The sequence below is a fragment of the Prosopis cineraria genome, unplaced genomic scaffold (assembly GCF_029017545.1).
Source record: "Prosopis cineraria cultivar Desert tree isolate PC_DT_omini unplaced genomic scaffold, ASM2901754v1 PC4, whole genome shotgun sequence".
Taxonomy (NCBI): Eukaryota; Viridiplantae; Streptophyta; class Magnoliopsida; order Fabales; family Fabaceae; genus Prosopis; species Prosopis cineraria.
Window position 1 is genome coordinate 13,297,966 of NW_026555335.1, and position 3,806 is coordinate 13,301,771.

The following is a 3,806-nucleotide window of genomic DNA, read 5'->3' on the forward strand; positions in this document are numbered from 1 at the left end:
TAAATTGGCAAGTAAAACTTGCTAATACACACACAAAGTGAACTTATCAAATTCTTAAATTTTCATATCTCCTATTTTGCAGCAGACCATTATGCATAGATTAATAAGTGAAAGTCAATGACAAGTTGTGTTAACTGTTGAGGGTTTAACAACCCCATTCCAAATAATTGATTCTAAATCTATATCCAAACAAGCACTAAGGTAATCGGGTAGTTTGATGGTTGCTATCTTTTTGGTGAGCTCACAAGTTATGAGTTCAATTTCAAACCCCATTGACCTTGAGGATTTTAAATGGTTTAATGACCACTTACGTGGTTCAGCTATTGGCCTTGTTATTAATTGTTGGTCTCTAGTGATTGGTGGCTGTTAGAGACAGCCAGTGTGGACAACTGTGAGTAAACTTTTTTTATTTTTCAAAAAAAAAGGTATGGGGTTTTTTGTCTTTTGATATATAAATTTATTTTCATTGGAGTCCTACGAACTTGTAGCTTAAAATTAGATTTTTTCTTATTTTGTTGGTAAAAAAAAAAAATGTGCTTCAGACGTCTTTTGGCGCGATTTACTCTAAAATTTAGATTTCCTTTGATTCTTGTCCTTGTGTACCAGCTGGAAATTTCTTCCTCCTTAAATTATTGCTCTTCTTTAATTCTTGTCCACGTATTCCACCTTCCCCTTTACTAATTTGATTCTCATGTGAAAGGCTTGACTTGCTAACAATCGGAATCCTTGTCAACGTAGATATATTATATCAAAATATAAATTTATAATTATATAGATACTGAAAATTATATCAAAATTTTGTTTTTCTTAAATATTTATCTTTTAAGTTATACTATTTTTATTTAATTATAAACTTAGGTTAGTGTTACAAATTAATTCAAATACATTAGGCCGACAAGCTAAATGCACCAAAAGAGAATTAAATAATACTATTATATTACAACCAAATTGCAAGGAATTGAATGCAACTATCAAAATAATAGTGGCAAGACCAAAAGTAGATAAAAATAAACCCATGATTTTGTTTATTTACACATCTACGTGAAGTTTACATTTGTATTGAAACTACATGTAATTCATCAACTAGCGGCCATCAGAGGCAAATGGTTCTGTAAAAGTGATTGAAGCAATAGAAGTCTGCCCAGTAGGAAAGGTGGAGAATGATGAAGAACATCCTTGACCTGACCAGCCTCCAACTTTTCTAAACTTCATTAAGTCTGATAAGTTATCAGGCAACTGAGAATCTCCATCAAAAATTTGCACTATAGTAGAAATCGTAGGCCTAGCTGAAGCAACAGGGTGTGAGCAGAGCAACCCAAGTTTGAGCACCAAATCAGCTTCTTCCACAACATATTCATCCCCCAATCTGCTGTCCACTGCTTCACATATGTCTCCCTTATCCAAACACACCATAACCCATTCTAACAGCAATACTTTCTCCGGCGAAGTTTGAGTTTCGATCGGCCTTCTACCGCAAGCAACCTCCAACAGAAACACCCCAAATGAATATATATCAGTACACGTGCTTGATTTTCCACTCTGCACAATTTCTGGGTCTATGTAGCCCGGAGTTCCTGCCACATGAGATGTTTGAGGATCATTTCCATGGTCCCATAGCTTGGCAAGGCCGAAATCTCCCAGTCTAGCATTCATGTCATTGTCAATCAGAACATTGGCTGGTTTGATATCTCTGTGGACGATGACTTGAACCCATTGCTGGTGAAGATACAAGAGTCCAGATGCCACATCTTTTATGATCTTGAATCTTTGTTTCCAGCTGAGTATGCTGTTTGGCATGCGGTAGAGGAACTTGTCTAGACTTCCATTAGGCATGTAGTCATAGACTAAGAGGAGTTCATTTTTTCTTCTGCAATAGCCAAGAAGCCTTACCAAGTTTGGATGCCTGAGACGACCGATGGTTGCGATTTCTGCTATGAATTCTTTCATTCCTTGTCTTGAATCATGAGAAATTCTTTTTACTGCAATTTGAACATTGGAAAATGGTAGAGTTCCTCTGTATACTCTTCCAAAACCTCCTCTGCCAAGAAGTTGTCCATCTCTAAACCCTTTTGTTGCAATGAACAAGTCCTTGTAAGTGAACCTATGAGGCCCATACAAGATTTGCCAATCTTCAAGAACTTGAATGAATTTTCTCCTCCTCGAGATCATGATCGCACCATAAATCAAGATTAGAAGGAAAACCACACCTACTACTAGCGGTGATATAACTATCAAAACTTTCTTGTATCCTTTCCCTCCGCCGATTTCATTTGGATCTAAAATCCCAGGAATGTCAGGAAGGCGAGAAAGATTAATCTCCTCAGCTTGACCGTTCATCCTGAAATTCCAACCCAATATGTAATGAGATGAATTTGAGTCGGTAGAGGATGAGAACCCAACAAACATAAACTCAGAGAAAATAGAAGAAAGATCTGTTTTCAGTGTGAGAAGAGGAATCTCAGGTTTAGGTATGTTTATGGGATGAATTGTGACACTGAGTTTATGATCTTTACTGTCGTATTCAACCCAAACCTGCATCGGTTCTCCACTTGTAAGATCTAGCTTTCTGAGACGACCACGATCATTATAGTATGCCGCTGAAGAACTATTGACAGAGTCCAACCCATTTATATCAATTCCAAGATGGTTATCATCAATATCATGAAACTGAAAATCCTCATCAGTATCAAGCTCTATTGCAACAATATGATTGTAACTTTCACCATTGTTGGTAGCATTGAATAGGCCAAGATACTGGTTTGGCTGAGCTTGAGGAATACCTCTAGTCGGCGAGATAGCTAAGGCGAGTCCATGGCCGTGAAATTCAGGATCAGTGGCTACTATTGCAAAGATGAAAGTGGTAGAGAAAGAGAAGACAGAAGGAGTGGCGTTGGAATTCTTGAATCGAAGAGGAAGATTGTAAAAGACTTGCGATGCTTCACTAAGGCCACTATCGGCATATATTGCTTTAGCCGTCAGATTCGAATGTCTGAGCTCTTGCTCACTGCCTGCACTCAACTTGAAGTATCCATCATACCTGAATCCAACATTATTCACATTTTCGTCTGAATATGCTATGTTCAGGTACAAACACAGCATGAAAATGATGATAGACATGGTCAGTTTCCTTAAAACTCTGGAATTTTCTGTCTTCGATCTGATTTAAAGAGAACAGACAGGTCCTATCCTGGGTATGTTCAACTAAAACTTTGAAAAGAAATGAAGAAAAATGATTATTATTTCCAGTGCTAGGTAGGCGCGTGGGGTTTGATGACTTGGTAAATTAAACAAGTGGTCACTAATGGGTCGTCTTTGATTTTTCTTTTTTAAACACAAATAAATGTTTTTTATACACAGTTAAATGCATGGTATTGAAAACCGGACCGGACCGGTCGGGTCAACCCGGAAACCGGTGAACCGGTCCCCTGTCCGGTCTGGGTTTGCTCTTAACCTGGTGAGGGAATAAACCGGTATAACCCGGTCAACCCGGGTTCAACCCGGTATAACCCGGATAACCCGGTGGGTTGACTGGGTTAACCGGATTAATATTTTTTCAGACTTTTACCAAAATGACGTCGTTTTTGATTTTTTTTTTCATTTTTAATTTTTCAGAGCTCTAAGTTCGGAAAAAAGATAACAAAAAAAAGTAAAATTGAAGTCAAAAAATGAAAAATTAGAGATAGAGCATGCTAAGTTCAAAAATATAGTATTTTATTATTGTTAGATTTTTGAGTGGTTGGGTTTGATTGAATATTTTTATAATTAATGTCTTTTTATTTAAATTGTATTATTTTAATCATGACCGG

The 3,806-nt window shown here is 37.1% G+C and overlaps 1 protein-coding gene across 1 annotated transcript; it reads right to left on the minus strand.

Moving 5' to 3' along the window:
• Positions 1-998: 998 nt before the first annotated feature.
• On the minus strand, positions 999-3,208 carry LOC129308193 (L-type lectin-domain containing receptor kinase V.9-like). The gene has a single exon (XM_054949237.1). The coding sequence runs from the start codon at positions 3,115-3,117 to the stop codon at positions 1,084-1,086; it is 2,034 nt and encodes a 677-aa protein (XP_054805212.1). The 5' UTR covers positions 3,118-3,208; the 3' UTR covers positions 999-1,083.
• Between the last annotated feature and the right edge of the window lie 598 nt (positions 3,209-3,806).